Source organism: Aythya ferina (assembly GCF_964211825.1).
Source record: "Aythya ferina genome assembly, chromosome: Z".
NCBI lineage: Eukaryota > Metazoa > Chordata > Aves > Anseriformes > Anatidae > Aythya > Aythya ferina.
The window spans coordinates 47,385,988-47,406,635 of NC_140299.1; the positions used below are offsets into that span (position 1 = coordinate 47,385,988).

General features: G+C 39.7%; 1 protein-coding gene across 6 annotated transcripts in view; it reads right to left on the reverse strand.

Moving 5' to 3' along the window:
* SEMA4D (semaphorin 4D) overlaps positions 1-20,648 on the reverse strand; it is a 99,162-nt gene that overhangs the window by 25,262 nt on the left and 53,252 nt on the right. For 5 of the 6 annotated variants that reach the window (XM_084503166.1, XM_084503165.1, XM_084503167.1 and 2 more), the window contains exons 3-11: positions 12,481-12,863; positions 9,938-10,083; positions 8,611-8,673; positions 6,708-6,806; positions 5,366-5,459; positions 4,322-4,435; positions 2,830-2,981; positions 765-940; positions 501-657 (exon numbers count right to left, since the gene is read on the reverse strand). In XM_084503166.1, the coding sequence (XP_084359292.1) occupies positions 501-657; positions 765-940; positions 2,830-2,981; positions 4,322-4,435; positions 5,366-5,459; positions 6,708-6,806; positions 8,611-8,673; positions 9,938-10,083; positions 12,481-12,574 (1,095 nt within the window). In that variant the 5' untranslated portion in view covers positions 12,575-12,863. Of the gene's footprint in view, positions 1-500; positions 658-764; positions 941-2,829; positions 2,982-4,321; positions 4,436-5,365; positions 5,460-6,707; positions 6,807-8,610; positions 8,674-9,937; positions 10,084-12,480; positions 12,864-19,117; positions 19,245-20,648 lie in introns of those variants that run through there. The other variant, XM_084503164.1, reaches the window with a different exon arrangement.

A 20,648-nucleotide genomic window follows, 5' to 3' on the forward strand; every position in this document is an offset into this window, starting at 1 on the left:
CTACCTGTACCTGTCCTCTTATCTATGAGTAGCAACAGGACAACTGCAGGAAACATGAGAAAATCAGGAAAGCATGGAAGAGACCCAGCACTACTAACATTTTAGTTTGTAAAGCAACTTACTGTATTTGATAAACCTGTTGAACTTAGAAAGACAATTGATTTATACTTCTGTTCACCTGAACTAAAAAGTCTTTGATGCTCCCTAATGTATACTAATATCTATTTCACCATGAGAAAATGAGTAACAAAATAATGAAAATATGAAAACAGCAATTAACTCAACTATAAATAAAAAAAAAAAAAAACACTTTGATCCCCAGAAACAACATTTGGAATAAATCACATGAAGCCTTTTTTTCTACAAAATCTTTATGACAGGAAACATCCACATCAGGGCAATCTAATACTATGCTTTAGTAGTTTTTTTTGTTTGTTTTGTTTCTTTACTCTTGCACATTAAAAAACATTAGTCATTAAATCCAAGATACAGAAACTTACTGCACCAGGTCGAGGATTAGGAATTTCTCCATTGTACCGTACCCACTTGGTATGAGACTGTTCAACTGTAGCACTCTGCATATACTTTCCTTTTGAGAAGACTTCTTCTACAGTAGACATATTGTATGCACACACTGCTGACAGCCCCACATTATTTCTACAAGTACGGGAAGAAAGAGAAAAAGTCATGAGTAATTATTACTTGCTTTAGTAACCAGTCAAAATCAAAAGTATTCATCCAGGGAAAGACGGTAACACACTTACAGTTGTGGGGTAAAAACTCCATATATCACTGGTTCCTTCAAGGTTGGGGATTTGAGAATAAAGACATCATTGATAATATTGAAAATTAAATTCTTATCAGGGATGGTACAAATCAATCTGGCCTTGAGAAAGGAAGTCCATTTCTTCTGTAAAGTCCTTAATCCTCCTTGGTCTCTCTTTTGGCATTAAAAAGAAGAGAAAAAAAAAAAAAGGAAGTGTAAAGGTGTTTGTGAGGAAGATTAGGCATCGTTTTTGTACTAGCTACAAGTACGTAAGAACTATATCTAAAATGCTACTGAACCCTTGTATTTTTTCTAAGATTTCATCAATAACTGTTAACATATTTATATACAGAAAAGTAAGGAAGTCAGTTTTGTTGTTGTTGTTGTTGTTGTTGTTTTTAATTTAAGTCAACAGAAATAACACTGAATGGTTTCTGTCAACACCTGTGGCTAAGATGAGACATGGGCCTTCTAAAACACTGTATTTCAGCAGCATTTGAAGAACAGAGATGAGCAACATACCTTCATAAAACACACATGTTCATTAGAACAATTAAAATAAGTGTGCAGGTATTATACATATCCTTTCCTTTAAAAGAGATCAATAACATTGTATTTGTTGTCTGACATCTAAGCATTAATGATTTAAGTTGTAATGTTGCAATATGCATTTAACTTCCTGATATTAATAATTCCATTAGAAAAAAATGCATCTATGGCCTAATCCTGTGAGCAGTTACCATTTTTAATAAGGATATGCAGTATCATGACTTGAAGAAATAAAGATATATTTGACTAGACTAAAATGTTTCAAAATATTTGGTTCTTGAGCTGCAACTGTTACTTCTTTACAAAAGCAGAAGTATTTGAACACTATTAATATTTTCTGTTAATTATCCAGTATTGTTATGCAAAGAATTGAAGAAAATCTGCAAAAATTAGGTATATTTAAGTAAAATGTAAGTATAAATGCCTATAGATCTGCAATGTGCATTGATTCCTATTCCTATCAAACAGCAGCAATAAAGCTCTCATTCTACGATACTCCTGTTCTAAAGCATTCACAAGCTGTCAGTGGGCAGAGGGCCACAATAATAACTCCCATGTAAACCTGCCTCCAACTGCTTGTTTAAAGGAAATCTCAAGGGCACTAACTTGTTATTGATGTTTTGACTTCCATGTTTAAATATAAAACAGTAAAGTCAAAATAAAGCATTTCAACCTCATCAAAATGAAACGGCTAGATAAATTTCCTGTTGGAAAAAAAATACTGAGGAAATTGATACATTCCATTGAAAAGTTTTTTTTTGTTAAATCAACATTTTCTACTGGAAAAAAAAAAAAGTCTTCCATCAGCAAGATTTTTAACCAACACTATATACTTGACTCAGTCTAATACTGAGGCTTAAACATACTAAGTGTGACAGAATTGGATGGATGGTGACTGTTTTGTTTGAGGTTCTGGCAGTTCTGCCAGCTTCGTGGAAGTCCCATCTGCTACAACTAGCTGTATCTACGGTAGAATAGTCTTGCTTGTATGCAGCTACTAGTCAAGAACTACAATTCTTCTCAAATGTCCTAGCTGCTCAGCAATAACCTCAGCAATAACCTGCTCAGCAAATAAGTCAGTTTTTCCCAGAGGACTGTACTTAAACTTAAAACAAACTTCAACAAGAACAAAGCAAACCACACAACAAGAATACTTTTGTCTGTCTTGTTCTTCCCCCTAGCTCCCAGAGGTGGGTAGAACACTCAGATGTACTGAAATTTCACCATTAAGTTAAATCAACTATTTGTTTCCAAAGCAACAATTAGACGTTTTCAGTTCTGAAAAACTGATTAAAATTGCTGATTCAATGAGATGAACCAATGAGATTTAACCACTTCCATTTAATTTCTAATAAATATTTTCATATTAATATGTTATATTGATATAGATATACATATAATATAATATAAATATTTTGTATTAATACTTATATCAATATTTAATATAAAGTTTTTTTTATATATTAATAAGCAAAATCCACTTGAAGTAGTGAAAGGAAATTGAACTGTCCCACCTTGCACACTCTAGCTATTCTTGGAATCATCAGTTTTCCAACAAACTCATACTCCACGGACACCTCGGTGAAAAAGAAGTATATCTTGTCGTCCTCTCCATCTGTGTTGTTTTGATCTGCTCTTACCACATCAGCAAAAACAAAATTGGGCTCTAAAGATACAAAGAGAAGAATTTTATATTACATACAACTCTTATAACTTGATTCCCTCTAAGATGCTCTAGGAGTCCTCCCAGGCCTCGCACTGTATTTGACTGCTCATTAACTGACAGACATTTCTTCAAAAAAATAAAAAATAGAAATGCTGGATTAAAAAAAAAAGCTATGTGAAAATACAACAGGCTAAGAGATACGACAGATCTCTAAGGTCTTGTATCTTGTTACTTCACGTTTTTCACCCACACTCAGGAATGGTTTTCGGACAGGCTTGAGTAGCTGCCTTCCCTTGCCTGCCTCTCTGAACAAAAGCCAAGGTGCTCCTTAAGGGAAACACAAACATGAGAGAAATGATATGGTTTCTATGGTTCATATATTTAAAGAGAAAATCAGCTAAAATGTGCAAGTAATAACTTGCCAAGATTGGCCAGCTATCAGCACCTGCAAACCCAGCAGTTAGTTGGACCCTTACGAAGGCCAAACAGCCTCAGAAAATCAACAACAACAAAAAAAAACCCACTAAGCATACTCCCAAACTCTGTTGACTTTCAAATACGCATAATCATACTGCTGTTATCCAGCTTCCACATGTGAAATCAGAAGACATTTTCTCAAGATTTAATTCATATCTGCCTTGCAAAAACAACCATCTTTCAACTACATACACAGAATACCAGACGCTTAATATTTGTGCTGTTAGCTGAAATACTAAACATAACAACTACAAAATTTGCTACAAAATTCCATATCCTACACCTTTTGGGCATAGTGCTTTTTTTTTTTTTTTTTTTTTTTTTTTTTTTTGAATATGCCGATTTTATAATTTTGGTTTCTTATGGACAAAAGCCACAAACCTCGGAGAGTTCCCAAAACTCAGCAAGTTTTGAAATTCAGTAATTGAGATAATTGGGAACCACGGACTTATCGATTTGAAAACATGTTAAAGACAAAGAACATTCTCCTTCATACTATATCACAGGTATCCTGTATCGTAGCAAAGATGAACAAGTGGATATGAACAATAAGTTAACAATGAGTTAAAGTCTGTGTCCTGTAACAATAAGTTAAAGTCTGTGTCTCTAAGCTGTCTTCATTGCCAGTATTGATAAATGTTCTGAAATTTCTAATAAATAAATAAATAAATAAATATATTGAAGGCACACACAGGTGCATACACTTATACCTCAGTGTATGCCAGTATTACCTACACTATCCTCTTTCAGATACCGGACAATCGTTCCTCACCTCTGAAAGAAAACTTAAATTTCTTTGTCTGAAATTGTGACTTTGAAGAAGGAAGAATGATTTGATCTAGCCTGTTCTCACACCCACTTACCATTAAGCCAAGGTATCGCATATTCTGTTCTCAGAGGACTCTGATGAGAATTCCGTGAAATAATAGGTTCACTTCCCAAGAAATTGTAGGAAGTCCCAGAATAAAGCTCCTCATCTTTAACACAAAAACAAATATTGTAAACTTTCTTATACACTGGATACCAAAAAAGGTATATAAATACTTCAAGAGACTATGTTAGCTTAAACTTCCCACAAGAAACGATAAACAAGGATTTCCTCTCAGTTGCCCCAGACATATCTTCGATGTTTATATTTCTGCTGACCACTCTCAAAGCTAACACTTTTACACTTGGTTTATTATTGCTCTAACACAAGCAACTGGCAAAAGTTAGCACTGTTTTCACCGTACTTTAACACTTCCTATGTAAACCTGCAGTTTAAGTTAACTTGTGTTTTGATACACATGAAATGCCACGTAAGTTTTGAACTAATTGTTCTTTTTCCTCTTTACACACTGCCAATATTCAAACTAAACTTAAGAACGTAGGCAGCAACATAGTGAGCGAGAGCTTTACTTTTTCATTTCCTGTTTTGTGTCACTACAAGTTTCTCTTCTACGGTCTTGCGACACCACAACACAGCCACTTTGGCTTTACCAAGTCAAGATTCAGTGGCATCTAACCATGTGGTTACGTCCCTCCAGTGTCTCATTTCCCTGTTCTGTTTCATGGATACGTCTTCAAGAAAGACAAAAGTTCTACTTGTTAAATTTACTGAAATTGCAGTAATTTATAATACAGAGACAGTCAAAATAAGTTTAGATTACTTGGACTGAAGCACTTAAAAGCTAGTATTTTGAAAGTTGGTATTTTAAAAGTTGCTTCCAAAACAAGCCAAAGTTCTGTGCTCTCCTTTTAAGACACACACTAAGGTTGACTACATGAGTATTTTTATGTCTATCTAGTTACACAGTAAAGATTTAGAAATACAGACCCCGATCTACCATTTCGATATTGAACTGGAAAATGATAGTGAAGACCAAATATTTATACATAATAATGAAGTATGCAAAGAAGAAACTTACCAACCATAACAGATGTGTAACTTTGAGCAGGATCAAATGGACACCTGCCTTTACCATCCTCATTCTTACCTCCGAGCTCAAACGAAATCAAATTCTGCAAAAAATGAAGTTGAAAACCATAAAACAACCATTTTTACTTTTTCTTTCAGCCACCCAAATCATGCAAAGTTAACAAAAAATATACATTAATAGACTAAACCTGTAACTTTCAGCCTGGAATGCCTGTTTTCTAAGATTATAGAAGGTTCTAAGATTATAGAAGGCACTTGAGTTTTCAGAAAAAAATGTATGAAGTCTAACAGAGAGGAAATGTGATCCTATAATTTGTGAGGGCAGTAGCAGAAAAGAATAGACAAAAAGTTAAATCCAGACATAAAAAGAGACCTCAAGAAAGAAAACCCAAAAAGCCAGACAATATGAAAAGCAGGAAAGTTAACCAATATAAGGCAAAATTTGCAACTATTGAATCAGCCTGCACAAAAATGGACAGTATTAGAAATCAAGATGACTTTCTGAAGTGGACTGAGCAATTTTTAGATGATGATAAAATGGTGAGATGGGGTATAATTATAATCCAACTACATTTTCTAAAAGCAAGAGAGTACTTTGACTGCTACTTTGTAAAACCCTTAAAAATCAAGGGAATAAGTATCAGTAAGATAATCAGAACTATAGCAACAATACTGGGGAAGTGATTATTTATACTGTGTAATGAAGACATTCGAGGCTAAGGACAGTGACTTCTGGCAGTGCTCCAGAGCTGATGGCAGACAGACTTGCAGGCAGGGGAGACAAAAAAAAAAAAAAATTTAACATAACTACAAGACTTCTAAATTTCAGAATCATTAAGAGCCATAGTAAAGAGAACAATGTGAGAGTCAGCAACAAGAAAAGGAAGTTTTAATTCTGAGCCAAGACTTTATTCTGAAGTGCTCAGCATTATGAAGCTATGGCATTGCCAGAAGCAGAGATGAGACAAGCAGAGTCAGGAATCTGAGAAATTTCAGGGAGATTCAACAATGGATGGAAGTCACAAAGAACATCATTTCAGTTTCAGAAATTATTTTCACACTAACGTACAATACACAGAGAATTATGAAACCTAAGAAAGAGTAAATCTGCTGTTAACCAAGGTGAATCAATAATTCAGTGTTTTGAAAAAGGAACAGTATGGTTTATTTCTGTACTCTATCATCACTGTGAGACAGTATTATAAATGCTTCAGTGCCATGACCAGCACTGAAATTACAAGTGTCTTTGGGAAAAGAGATTAACTCATTGTTTATATGAACTAGTTTTAAGTTAAAGTTGTTACTGGATCAAAAAACCTGTAGGCTCTTACCAGGTAATCACACGTTGGCTGAAACGCGTTAGTTCCACACACATAGAGAAAAGTGTCATTTAGCTGCTGCAGAACACGCACGTAATTACGACACTCTGTCTGTAATAGAGGACGAGAAAAGGACTGGTCTGATAAACAATAACTTCCATGTTACAACATAAACAAACAATTAAAGTTGCACTGTCAACTCTTCTGTCACCGCTACTCATGCCACACCACCCCAGTAATGCTGGGTGAGAGTCACCCCTGGGACACTGCCACCTTACAGCCTCTGGGAGCCCGAGTCCTGCAGCAGCTGCTTTCCTACAGTCAGTAGTGCGCAGCTGCCTCAGTAAACCTGTTAGGGTAACGCGTCTGACTACCAGACACTCAAAGGAGGGCATCTCAGATTGTTCCATTAAACTACAAACTGCAGAGATATAGCTGATCCATGAGAATGACTTACCTAAAACCAGAGTACATCTTAGAATTTGTCATCCTTTACAAGCCTAAAGGAAACAGTATGTGATAGCCACAGCTGTATCTTAAGAGACCCCTAAGACCATCAAATCCTCAGTAAATCTTGGTTATTTATGTTTTTTTTTCTCCCCCTTCATTCTGTGGTATCAATTGCGCTTTCTAAGGGTCTGACATCCCTTATAATAACCACCAGTGATCGCTGCAAAGAACTGATGGAGACCCAGACACCATCTGACGAAGTGCATGCAGGTGCACAAGAGAAATAAATTCACTTCTCATGCACTCACCCCATGGCTGGAAGTAATTGTTATCACTAGTAACCCCCACTGAACCTGGAGAACACAAAAAACTCTGAGTGCATCAGGGAGAGTCAAAGAGGAAATGGTCCTTAACTGCCCGCCACACCTCACCTTAGGCAGGTAAATTGCCTGGATGGTTCTCAGTCCAAGGAAATGCAGATAGCTGAGCAAAGGAGAGAATAGCCTACTCCATTTCAAATGAGCCCCCTGAATGCAGGATGTCTGTCAGCCCGGAATGCGCCTGGGGTTTTATAACCGGGAGAGCACCAAAGAAATTGTGGATGTAGGGGTGCTGATGTCAAATCCCCTGAAGTGTAATGTAGTACTGCTTTCTGCATCTGCAGTGCATGCAGCCTTCCATTTTCAAACCTGTACTAAAAGCCTGACCACGAATCTTGCCAAGAAAACCCTCGCTTCACTGTATCGCTATACCATGTGGCACAACACAGAGGGCAAGGTATCCCCATCTACGGTCAATCACACTCTAGAAACTACCTCAACAGAATAGCAATATGAGCAAGCCAGCCTGTGTGCCGACAGTCCAGAGGGATGCCAGACACACCAAGGGAGCCCTTGTGCTGAGCTGCCTGCACTGCCAAGCTGGGAGGAGACCGGGCTGCTCAGGCGCCGGGGAGCTGTCTGAGCAGTCAGACCAGCAAGGATTCAGCATCACAAGGAGGATATACAGCTAGTGAAAAATGCACCGGTGCGAAGTGCTGGCCTAATAAATAAACCCTATGCCCTACAGCAAAGAAGAAGATAAAATAACCCGTCATTTTAGAAAATCAAATGTTGGTGTAGAGTTATTGTAGTAATAAAACAACAGTTGCTATCAATTACCTCAGTTACAGTAGCAGTTGTTTATAAATTTAATGGAAAAACTTAAAATAACTAAGCACACATTAGTGTGTTCAGATTTTTTAACATTCAAATAAAATTCAACAGCAAGAAATAATGAACTAAGAGTTACCAAAAAAGACTAAGCCTACTGCTCAAGTATGCTACTAAAGCTCAAGTTTATTAAAGAATTTAGGTGATTATTTGAAAATTTTAATTGCAAACATTCGGAGCCTTTCTTCTTGAACATCACTCCTCTTGAAGTTAAACATAAAATATCTTTCTTAAAGTCCAATAAAAGAACATACCTGTTCTGATTTGCCCTTGACTGCACATTTAGTCCTTTTATCTTCAGTGACCTTCCATTGCAACTAAGTGAAAAACAGGTAATAAGAAGGTACGTTCAAAGCACTTTAACACAATTGCAGTATTTTCAGACCTTGCATAACAAACAAAACAAGCAATTCTAAGGTTACTGTCTGCAGCAAATTTAAGTCATTTTGCAAGTAGCTTTCATTTTGCAAGTGGCTTTCAAAAGTTCAAAGCCATTCTTTTCTGAGGAGGTGACATTTCCAAATGCATGTGTCATCAGGGAGTTCAGAACCACTGCTAGTATCTTTGGGGTTAATCATTATCTTTCCCCTCAAATTACTTAAAGACCTCCATTAACATATGCTTTAGCGAGGTGCAAGAGTATCTGCTTTAAGCACTTCTCACTTTAATTCACACTGGAAAAGGAAACTATTTGAAAAAATAAAGAAAACTTATTTGACCAGTTCATACTGTGTGGAGAGGTACAACTTTGACATTTACACACACTCAGAATAATAGTCGAAAGCAAGCTTTATATACTCGTGAAGTTTCCTATCATTATCCCTGAACATTTTGTTCATATTAAAAATCACAGAGCATCGTTCAGAACATCCTGGGTGTGATTCCATGCCATGTTTCTAAGCTTCAGCCTGTACTGCTGGTGTGTGAGAAGCAGGAGCTTGGGGAGGACCTGCAGCAACAGAATTGTGTTAGCAGGCTTCTGCATGAGTTAACCTGCTCTGAGAACCAAGTGTCAGCACACCCAGAGCACTTCTGCAGCTGAGCTAATTCTGAGCGAGCTGGACCAGACCTCTTTACACTGCTGCTTACCGTGCAGACACAGCTAGAGACACCACACAGAAGCTGAAACTTAATGGACAAGGCCTTCGTCACATCAGAGGCATGTCTGCAGCTTGCCACTCCTGAGCAAGCTCCAACTTTGCTTCTGTTTCAGATTAATTTTCTTCTGATTCAGATTAAGAGGAGATATAGCCCACTCCCACCAATAAAATAGATATCTAAGGGCCAGCTTGACAGCTCCTATGCAAAGTCCCTCTAGTCCAGCACAATGTCTGCAAAGAGAAAATACCTATGGAGACCTCTAATAACTTGTTTGTATTTCATTTTCTCATTTCTTCCTCTCATCTGCTGCCATACTTTACTCAATAGCATCTTCCAGAAATAAAACTGAGGTAGCCCAGATAGCATTTTCTCTTTTCAGTACATAACACCTAGAACACAGTGCTGCTGGTATCAGAAAGTGAAGTCAAATTTGGGATATGATTTATATGTGGAGAATAGTGTATTAAAATGCATACTCACCTCATGCTGCTTTTCAGCAATATTAACCGCATTTAATGCAAAGATCACTTCTCTGGCTCCTACATACAGGACATCTTTGTCCTCACTTAACAGCAAGGTTGAATAGTTTGACACTTCTGATTCATGAAAATGTATTAGCTGGACCTCTGTCGAAATCAAAGGAAAATAGCACCACATGAAGAAACATGATCACTTAGGGTCAAGTTTATGGGTCATTTTTCTAAGCTGTCTAACAGCCCTTGGGTATCTGGAAAGCAACAAAGCTTAGTTTGGACAACACACATAACAGATGAGAGACCCCCTCAGAAGCTTGGTTCAGCAGAAACAGCAGCTCCCATCATTGACATCAAAATCAATGGTCCCTACTTTCTGGTTCAATTTCAAATGCCTACAAATTTCGTCCTGCAGTGATCCCCATAACTCATGTCTTCCTTCATTTTTTTTTCCAATCGTTACTTCTTTTTTTTTTTTTTTCCTAACCTCTCATCTTACACATCCACTGTCGGCTCTTTCCTCACCTTCTCCCTTCCACATACCCACCTACTGTGGAAAACTAAATAATTCACCACATCCCTTGCACCCTCCCCAGACAAATCTCACAAAAAAAATCCCTCACCTTAAAATAAGACATTTCAAGATATTATCACAGGAGAAATTAAACAGAGAAGCTAGAAAGGAGCCATGTATACAGTGTCAACAAGCCGATTTTCAAGTGGAGACTGGAGATAAATTGCACACAACAGTAAGAGATGTGGGAAAACGATGATGAAAAGGAAGAAGAAGAAAAGGGGGAAACATGGGGAAAAGAGGCAGTGGAATGAGGAAGCATGTGAACTGGAACAGAAAGGCTTGGAGAAAGATGACACAAAATGATTAATATACAGGAATATTTATTCAGCGTGTACAAAGAACACGGAAAAACTACTGAAAGGTTGGGAGGCCGTACTTTGTGCGAGAATCTACCATGAGATAAAGCTTCGATTTTCAGAGATAGGCAGAAAACAACATATTTTTCTCAACTGTAACATTAGAAATTGCACCATTTCAGCTGCAAGACTTGGAAAAATAATCGTTTTAAACTAGATTCTGAAACATACGATTTTAAAATCTTTCACTTGGCAGTAAAGTTTTCCCCCAAAGGATGAACTGGTTCATACAATTCTTACCTACCTGTTCACTCCTCCACTGAACTAAATTCCCCTTCCTATTTAAAGTAGACTTCTTATTCTTAAATACAACAATCTTTAGCAGACAGAGACAGAGAAATAGCAGGAACAAACAAACAAAAAAAATCACATATTTTGAATAATTTGGATACAGGTCTGTGATGCATAATACCACTAAACAGCAACTTGCCAAGTTTGAACTCTTATACACCACAAGAGCACCAAGGAGCCTAAGCAGGAACTGCAAGCCTTGTCTGGACTACTTTCTGAAAAAAACAGTCTATCAGCAACTCATTTATTGCTACACCAATAAAAAGGAAAAGCATCTCTACAGCTTTCTCATAAATCAGCTCACTGTAACTATATCCTTAACCTCCATTTATTTTCTCCTACAGCCTGACTCCTCAGCATTTAATATCTTTACTTATGGTTGCTTCTTCATACTATCCATAGGTTTATTTGGTTACAGCACACTTGGGTGGCTAACTTTTAACTACCAGTAAAAGCAGGAGTCAAGGACAAAAGCTTTTAAAAGCTAAAACATCCATGACACATAGGGGTACAGGGAAAAAAAAAAAAAAAATTATTCACAAACAGAAGCACTATTCCATAGCCTGTGCTCTAGAGCTCTCTTCAGACCCAGGTTGAACAATTAAACCCAAAATCTACAGGAATATCTGATCCCTACTGGCTCTCTTTATGCTACATCCCACTAACTGTACTGGGAGGTTACAACTATTTGCTGCAACTTCAAGCACAGTGTAAGTAGTGTTCGGTGGAAAATGCTGGGTTGGTTCAGCTCCAGGCATCAAATAACACTGTCAGAAGAAGGCCAAATGTTTTCCTTCACCTAGTGATTAACCTAGAGCTCAGGACTATTCAGCATCAAAATACACCTCAGTCCAAAAAAGTATTAAAAGATAAATGACCAAAAAAAAAAAGAGCATTAGCTGGAGAGGTACATTTTGTTATTATGTTCTGTCTCTTGATAACTTGATTAAAACAAAATACATCTGTTTATTGTTTTTTTTGGTTTTTTTTTTTTTTTTTTTGTTGTTGTTTTTTTTTTTTTTGTTTTTTTTTTTTTTGTTTTTTTTTTGTTTTCCTCTTGGAGCAAGGTTCTCCTGTAAGAATCTTCAGCAGAGAAATCCCAATATGAAATTCCTCCTTTAAGAAGACACATTTTTGGAACTGTTTGAAGGATATGCAAGAGGTCAAGTTGGTGCCCAAGCCACTGCTGGATATTCTGGTCCTAAGTGCTATAGGTTGAGCAAAGCCATCAGAAACTGACTAAACTTTCTGCAGGCAGGCTGGAAGGACACACACAAACCCTGATGTTGTTGCAATATTCCCTTATTACACTATTTCTCTTCTTACCTCTGTGTTCCCAAGTGATCCTCGGTACCGGACCAAATGTTACTGCCACTTCCACAAGGATAGCCCAAACTGCATAAAAAGCGCACAGAGCCATCTTCACTGTCCTTGCTCTTTTGGGCTCCTTGGATAGCTGCAGCAGGTTGCGCTCCTTTAGAAGAAGAAAACCAAATTCCAGGCAGTATTAGAGAGCAGGCATTTCAGCGCTTGAGAGCAGTGCAACAAGGCAGGCTGGAACAGCCTTCTAAGTATGTGCTTTCAGCAGATCACTTCAAGGAAATGCACATTTTCCAGGATGCTGAATACAGAGCCTGCCCACACTCTCCAGGGCTGCTGATCAGCGCTACTGAGCGCATTCTTCAGTTTCGCTGAAGAAATAAATGATGCTGTGGAGAGAGGAGGGGAACAGTAAGTAGAAGAGAAAGTGAACTGAGCATTGCCAAAAATAGCGCATTGCACGCACTCGTCTTGCAATAATTCTACAGCTGCCTGCCTCAGTTTGGAAAGTGAGGCTTCCTTAAAAACTTCCCATATATTACACAGCATACAGGCAGCAACTGAAAGTAGCCATCTCCATCTAGAACACATGGTATAAGTATCTTGAGCTGTCATTTATGCTTAATGCCCAAAACCTGACTTTAACCTTGCATTTTCTTTTAATAGTGAGTTGATTGATTTTAATAGTGAGTTGATGCATTTTCTTTTAATAGTGAGTTGAAGAAAATCCCACCTCCGCACTAAATACACAAACCAAGGTAACAAAATTACTGAGACTAGTTTCACAGAGCAAAAGACATAAGAAGTGCAGCTAAATGTTAAATACTACTTACACAAACCTGCCCCATCTCCTGTTTTTGGGATCTTATGAACAAAAGTGTCATTTTTAGCAAAGTCTTCTTGTGCACTCAAGGTGCAAGGGGGTACAAAGAAATTCACCTAACAAAGAGGTAAGGCACAGTGTACTTAAAAAAAAAAAAAAAAAAAAAAAAAAAAAAAAAAAAAAAAGGAGAAAATGCTTAAATACTCAAAGTGCTAGACTCTCATATGGAAGTCAGTCTGTCACCAAGCCGCCTGTTGCTCTCAGGCCCAGAAAGATCACCAAAACCATTCACTACCTTCTGTGCTATCTGTCCATGAGCCACCAGTGCTCCACCTTCCTATGCTCAAGACTCATCCAAGTACATCAGCATGGACTGGTGAGGAGCAGTGAACACATTCATCAGCCACTAAATTACTGCATTTAGGTAATCTGGGGGGACTCTCTGTGGGGCTGCACACTTTAGAAGGGGTGGGAGGGCGGAAAGAGGCATTTTGTGCCACGACAAACAGCAGCAGGCAGTGCCAAAGCCCGACGTGCTGTTTCAGGGGAAAGGGGCAGCACGTGAGGAGGCCAGTGCTAAGAGATACGCAGGAGCTGCAGCGAGGTTCTCCGGGGAGAGGAGCGGTGCCAGCAGCTTCTCCTCTCCTCTCCTCTCCGGGAGGGAGAGGTGCCGGCTTCAAACAGGCAGAGGCCAAGGACCTCTGGAAGCTGCGGAGAGCAAGCCATTAGGAGCACAGAAGTAATCATTAGCACTGAGCAGGCGATCCACATGCATTACAAGCTTTTACATCTGGTTTACTCAATGATTACACAAGATTAAAAAACAAACAAACAAACAAAAAAAACTTTTCTTCCTAACAATCTTTTGCCTACTAAGAGAAAAAAAATAATCACAATTTGGTCAAACTGAGCCTGGGATTTAAATTATTACTGCTACTATTTTATAATTAGTGTTTATTTCCGGTAAGCACTTTGATCCAATCACTGTCATGGATCACAGAAATCTTTTCTTTTTTTTTTTAAACTTTATTTACATTATTTATTTGTTTATCTGTATTGTACCTTTCCTGTTTATTGTCCCAAGCTGAGCAGCCCCGCTTTGCTATCCAACCTGTTGAACAGCCCCCTTGCCTCAGAGCTGCCGAAGCATCTCACACGTTCTGATGCAAATAGCTCCACAGGCAGGTACTCACAGAGCCAGCAGCAGTTCAGCGGTGGAGTTCAAGGCAGTTCAGCAATCTATTTTAATGGAAATGTCAGGGGGAAAACAGCACTTTGAAGGAAGAACCCTGGGCCATTATTTCTACACTATTAATTCTTTTCAGGCCATCTTTTGTTAGTAAAAGAGACTCAAAGCAGTATCATTTCCCCTAAACTCTTTATTTAAAAAAAAAAAAAAAAAAAAGACAAAAAAAAAAGACAACAACTGCCGGAACAGAACTATTCAGCACCAGTCCCAACAAAAAGCAATCACACACTGTCTCCAGAGAAGAATTCTCCAGTCCTAAAAAATTTCTGGACTTTGCTGGTTTAGCAGACCTTCACGATGCACAAACCTGAACAAACCTTCCCATAGCCGTTATTACACTCCTAGCTTAGCTCGCCTGTCTCGGAAAACGAAAAATGACAACAAAATCTTGTTACTACAACTTATTATTACCTTCTGAAGGTGACAAAATGACCGGCAAGCGCTTACGTTGCTGTGTGGCCAGGGAACTCCTCCAGCTACACAAAGCAAAAGTCTGTCCTTTCACAGATGGGCTTGCTGTGTAGGTTTGCAGGACAGAGCCTTTTTCACATTAATATATTTGACTTACAGAAAATTATTTGCTGAATTAAGGTAAAGTTTTGCGTATTAGGAAAGAGGGGTGGGACACCACAGTGCATGCTGCATGCCCAACAGTGCAAGATGTTCTCACTCCCTTTAGTTTAAATAGAGATGAAAATGCGCTCAGGAGCTTGTCCTTAAATTTAGCCTTCAATTTAATTACTCTCCCTCCCCCCTTCCCTGTGCTGAAAATTATCTGGAATAAGTCCTTCACTCACATCCACTGGGAAGTCATCCATAATCTAATATGAACCTGTTTTGATATAACACAACGGGTAGAAGGAGCAAAAAACCCAGACAATGGCCTAATTTCCAAATTAGCTCAGCTCCATCAGTGTTCACTGGTTTTGATTAGAGTTGAGTGCTTTGCATTTTTGAGAAGTTAGGTCTCCTAATGCTTTAGGTTTGACTCCTAAAAATGAGCTATAATTTGCTTGAAAACAAGAACATTTAAGAAGTAATTCAGGAAGAAGCCTGCAATGCTTAGTTACACAATTAAACTCTAATTAAAGTGGCCACAGGTCTACTCTTTGGTTTTCTGTAAAATTGCTGAACATTTTCTAAGGTAAATTTAAACAAGTAATTTTCATTTAGGCATTCTTCTGCTCGTGTTTTTAAATCAATGTATTATGATGAACTGGAGCAAACTAATGTGTACAGCACTTGCATGAGTTTTCCATAATGCTTGTATTTATGGTGTCTGAAAACAGGGCAACTACAGAAGAAGAAACAATTAACAGAGCTCCTGTCAGTTTGGCAGGGCACAGCTGGAAATTGCGAGCTGTGAACACTCCTGTTGACTTGCATGATTTTACTGCACAGGCAGAGAAAAGAGACGAGATTCTGCTCTCTGAGGACAGAAAATTGAAACTGTTAAATACAGGAACATTTCAGAATGCCTAATTGCTTATAGTGAACAACCCATGTAAAAAACTAACACAAATTACGAAAGCGGGGAGTTGCAATGGCTTATCTTACCATAGTAACTTATCACAGAGCAGTTTGGGTTGGAAGGGACCTTAAAGATCTACCTCCAACCCTCTGGCCAGGGGTCAGGGACACCTCCCCCCAGACCAAGCTGCTCAACGCCCCATCCAGCCTGGCCTTGAGCACCTCCAGGGATGGGGCATCCACAGCTTCTCTGGGCAGCCTGTGCCAGGGCCTCACCACCCTCTGAGTGAAGAATTTCTTCCTAATATCTAATCTTGACTGTTACTGAGACGGAAAAACATCTGGCTCTCACATCGCCCACGTCAGTGGCATCCGAAGAGTACTTGAGAGACTTGTTGGAAAGAAACAGTGCTCTGGTCCACCTTCTTCTGGAAAAACACTCTCATCACAAAACACAAGCTCTGCAATGGGAGAAGTTGAGAAACCAGCAACAGGAAGAAGGCTCCTATCTTTCTCATCCTCTGGGGCACAGGCACAAAAGAAAGCACAAAGGGGTATTTGTGAAAGTAAAGTTTCACCTTTCACAGATGTCAATTCAGTGACTCTTATCGCTACCAGATTAATTTTATGAATGAAGTAATAAAATGCAACACTGAACACCCAGAGGTCAGCATCTTCTCCCCCTGCCAACACTGTAAAGCTGCAACCTGTACGTGGGATACTTGCCCAATCTATCTAAATTCTGGAATTTCCAAGTTAGGAAATGCCCAGTTTTGCAACCTTGATTTTGAAATATATATTTTTTTTCCCCCTTTTCTTCTCTTAATAAGTACTTACTTACATTGCGCAACTCCTGAATTCTGCTCGGTGTTGCACAAAGTGCTGGATGGATCTTTCCTTATCTTCTTGACAAAGCCTCGGACTGCATGGCAATGAGCTGAGGCACCCGCAGCACGGAACATCACAGCTGGGGCCTCATCACTCCCCAGAGAGGATCATTAGCAGCACAGCACCCACCCTACCTCTCCCCCCAGTAAAAGCAAGGCAGACGCCCACCTCCTGATGTCTTCTCACAGCTCCCCACACACACTGAGTGCCCACAGCACTTCCCCATCTGTTCACGTAGCCCTGCGCTCTCCCCTGGGCAATCTTTTCTGGCAATGCTCAGGCGCTGCTCCACGGCAGGTCCCACACAGAGGGGCTGCAGCACTTCGGGCACCCTTAGGCCAGCGCTGGAGATGGGACCGAGCGAGCAGCCCCAGGCAGCCGGCACCAGGCTGGGACAGGGCTGGCAGCAGAGACACTGCTTGCCCAGGGAATGGGCCTTGCCAGAGGGCCTTTCTTGTCCAGAAAACACAGCTCCTGGGCCTCCACAGTGGCAGAGGCTCTCACCTTTCACACCTAAGAACCCACTGCACCGCCCCGCCAGGGGAAAACTAAGGGTGAAAACAGGAACGCTGTCAGCTGCACGCAATTATATTACCATAGGTGATGCAAGCCTCCATGAGGCTGCAAGACAAATGAGCACCTTCCTCTGGGCTGCAAGACAGAGCTTCAAACACTCACAGTTCCCTGCCTCTCCATCAAATTACTTCCACATCTTCCGCTGCGCTGGCAGAGCAAAGGAGGCCTCACCTCACAGTAAGCAGCAGCTGGCCACCAGGCATCCCCTGCCCCAGCAGGAGCAAAGAACACACAGGCTTCCTGGGCAACTTACCCATCTATTTTTAAGACAGATAAATACAACAATTTAATTATGCTTTTGCAAAGTAGTAGGGTTACTGTGATGAGGGATAGGAAGCTCAATACGGGGCGACAGGCAAACTTTAAGCTGCTTCCTTTGGCAAAAAAAGGGGGAGGTAACGTGATTTATTTGTCAGATGGCATAAAATGTTTTCCCAAAATAATTTCCTTCAAAGGCTTTAGGAAACTTTAACACAATACAGACCTGCTTCAATGTTTACTGATGCCTATTCGATAACAAAGATTTTAAGGCTCCATATGAAAAAGCAAACCACAGAACTCCCGCTGCGAGACTTTGCTTAAACCTGATTTTTTCAATTTGCTTCGTCTTTGATTCCAAAAATAGATGGAAAAGTTAGCAATACTTGTGTCATTACCTGTCAAAATTACAAAGACAGAAACATACAATTCACCTTTGACAACTGAGTTTTATTTATGTAGTTTATTTTGGACTGGTATAAGGACAGATGGGAAATGCCCCTTGCTTTAGATCTCACTCTGTCACAACCTGAAGCACGGTGCCATTTTTAGATTGCCTGATGGAAAACATCATTTCTATCATCTTTTCTTTATTATGCAACACACACAAACTCACTGTTTGCTAAAGTAAGTTAAACCTCAACCTAACAGACCAGTGTCCCTTTACAACTAATACAAATGTAGAGCAGGGGATTATTTACATTTCAAACTGTATCAAAAATACTTTATAGTTAACTAGATACTCACAAATTAGGTGAAGCTTTTCAAGATAATTTTATGCATTCTTTACCTGCACCACAAAGATTGCTGAAGGATGCGTGCTAGGGCTAAAAAGAGGACAAAATTTTTGAGGAAAACAAAGTTCCCAGTTGCAAGTCATGCCTAAATTTTTTAGGCTGAAACCTTCCGTGAGGACAGCTGCAGGGCTACGATCTTGGGATCACCAAGATGTGGTGGGATGCCTCCCACGACTGGAGTGCTGCAATGATGGGCTACAGGCTCTTTAGGAAGGTTGGGTTGGGATGACAAGGAGTCCTTTATGTGAGAGCACACCTGGAAAGCATGAAGCCCTATGAAGGGAATGGATGAGGAGCTGACGGAGACCTTACAGGTGAGATTAAAGAGAGCACAGGTAAAGGTGACATGATGCTGCAGGCCACCTGGCCAGAAGAAAAAGCAGATGAGGCACTCAGACAGATGGGAGGAGCCTCATATTCTCAGGCTTTGGTCCTCATGGACCTTCAATACTTGCTGAAGAGACAACACAGCAAGACCTAAGCAATTCAAGAAGTTCATGGAGTTCACCAATGATACCTTCCTCCTTAAGTAAGGGACAAGCTAACAAGGAGAGCTGCTACTCTGCTGGACCTCGTACTCACCATTGACAAGGGGCTTATTGGGAACACAAGGATCAAAGGCAGCCTTGACTGCAGTGACCATGAGACGGTAAAGTTCAGGAGATCCTGAGGGCAGGGAGGAAACCGAAAAACAAGCTCACAACGCTGGACTTCAGGAGAGCAGAATTTGACCGCTTCAAAGATCTGCTTGGAAGAGCCCCATGGGACAAGGCCCTGGAGGGAAGAAAGTTGTTTAATATTCAAGGATCACCTTCTCCAAGTCCCAGAGAGATCCATCCCTATGAGCACAGAGTCACAGATGCCGGGAGGCCTGCGTGAATAAACAAGGAGCTCCTGGCCAAACACATACACAACGAGGAAGCATGCAGGAGGTGGAAGCAAGGAGAGGTAAAACGCGGCAGGAGCACAGACACGGTCAGTTACTTTGACACTCTCCTCCTTACATTGACAAGGAAAGATCAGCTCATAGGCAAGCTGTAGAGGCATGGGACTGGACGGACAGACAGTAGGGTTGATCAAAAACTGTCTGAATGGCAGGGCCCAGAGAACAGAGATCTGTGGCACAAAGCCTAATTGAAGCCCAGCAACAGGAGAGTACCCCAGGGGTCACTACTCCAGAATATTCATCATCTTCATTGGAATACCTGAAGAGACTTTTTTTTTTTTTAAGCACACATGTGTTCTTTTCCTAACTACTAGGAAAAAAAAAATAAAAAAAAGAAGTTACAAGACAAACTACTATGCTGAGAAAAAGGCAAATTACTAAAAGAAAAATTACAACACCAAATAAACAAATACCAAAGACTACAAAGGACAAATAGATTAGAAGTCTTATTTTTTCAGATAACCATAGCTGGATTGTCAGAAATGCTGTTAGCCTTCAACTCTGAAGAGCAACAGGAATGAGTAAACACACTTGTTTCTGTTTGTTTTTCTTTGAGAAAAATAAAAACTAACTCTGGCCTTGCACAAGTCAACCTCTGAGCTAGCAGAGGCTGTAAACATTGTTGTGGGTCCTCGGTCTGGCTGTGCAGAACAAAACTAAGCAGAAGTTATTAATTTAGAACTACCCGGATGGTCAGTGGGTCCCATCTACAGCTGCAGTGCCAGCACCTTCTGCTAACCTGGATGTTGAGCTATGTCCCAAGTCCAGACAGAATTCAAGAGCTGCCCAAGGGAGAGATGTGTTTCACTCTATTCCCCTGTGTTATGACAGCATCACTGCTGCAGTAGGAACTGTTCAAATGACCAAGAAATAAGATCCATGAAGCGCCAAGTCCATCTTCCCCTACAATTTAAACACCCTGTCACAACATAAAATATTGGTCAGCTTCTTCATTATTTCTTCTCGGGCTTGTTGGACTGAGTCAGTCAATCAAAATTATTTGAAAATGCTTACTGGCAACTAATGGTACTCTCAAAGGCACCTGAATGTCTAAATCAGTTGTTTTTATTTAAAAAGAAACAACAAAAAAGACTAGAAAAGATGCCCAGCAACACCTTCGAAGATATAGTTGTCTCAGAAAGCAACACAACTACCCCCTCAGACACA